The sequence below is a fragment of the Dipodomys ordii genome, unplaced genomic scaffold (genome assembly GCF_000151885.1).
Source record: "Dipodomys ordii isolate 6190 unplaced genomic scaffold, Dord_2.0 Scaffold1000005720, whole genome shotgun sequence".
In the NCBI taxonomy this organism is placed as follows: domain Eukaryota; kingdom Metazoa; phylum Chordata; class Mammalia; order Rodentia; family Heteromyidae; genus Dipodomys; species Dipodomys ordii.
The window spans coordinates 1-795 of NW_012289337.1; the positions used below are offsets into that span (position 1 = coordinate 1).

A 795-nucleotide genomic window follows, 5' to 3' on the forward strand; every position below is an offset into this window, starting at 1 on the left:
GTAGTTGCCTTTGCCCGGGTTGCCCGGCTCGCGGGGGATCTTGACGAAGCAGTCGTTGAGCGAGAGGTTGTGGCGGATGCTGTTCTGCCAGGCGGGGAACTTCTCCCGGTAGTAGGGGAAGCGGTTGCTGATGAACTCGCAGATGCCGCTCAGGGTCAGCTTCTTCTGCGGGCTCTGCAGGATGGCCATGGTGATGAGCGCGATGTAGGAGTAGGGCGGCTTCACCAGGCTGTTCTTGGGTTTGCTGGGGGTCAGGCCGCCCGCCGCACCGCTGCCCGCGCCCGGCCCGCCGCCGCCGCCGCTGCCGGCGCCCTCCTCCCCGCCCTTACAGCCGTCCGCCTCCGGCGTTCCCGCCTCGCTCCCCGGGCCGCTGCCGGCGCCCGCAGCCTCCTTGGGCAATGCCAGGGCTGGCTGGTGGGGCGGCTGAGGCTGCCCGTGATGGGGCGCCGCCGGCGGCCCCTCGTCCGCCTCGTCCAGGCGCAGCTCGGGCGGCCCGGCGGGGCTATCGCAGCCCGCGTCGCTGTCCTTCTCCTCCAGCCCGTCGTCGCCCTCGCCCACCACATCGATGTCCACGTCCTCGGCCGTCAGCACCGTCTGGCCGGACATGTCGCTGGCGCTGCCGCCGCCGGAGAGGGTCATCCCTCCTCCGGGTTGGTGGCGGCGGCGGCGAGGAGGGAGCCGAGGGCGATGGGGGTGGTGAGGGGCTGCCGCGGAGCTCAGGTGAAGTGGGGGCGCCTCTCCACTGCCCCCCCAAAGAAAACAACAACACCGAGGGCCGGGGAGAGGGGAGGGGGC

General features: G+C 72.2%; 1 protein-coding gene across 1 annotated transcript; it reads right to left on the reverse strand.

Annotated features, from left to right (window-relative positions):
* Window positions 1-3: 3 nt before the first annotated feature.
* Foxd3 (forkhead box D3) lies at window positions 4-639 on the reverse strand (the record flags this gene model as incomplete). The annotated part of the gene is made up of 1 exon (XM_013037663.1): window positions 4-639. A coding segment is annotated over exon 1 (636 nt), but the record flags the coding sequence as incomplete, so codon positions are not given.
* Window positions 640-795: the final 156 nt, after the last annotated feature.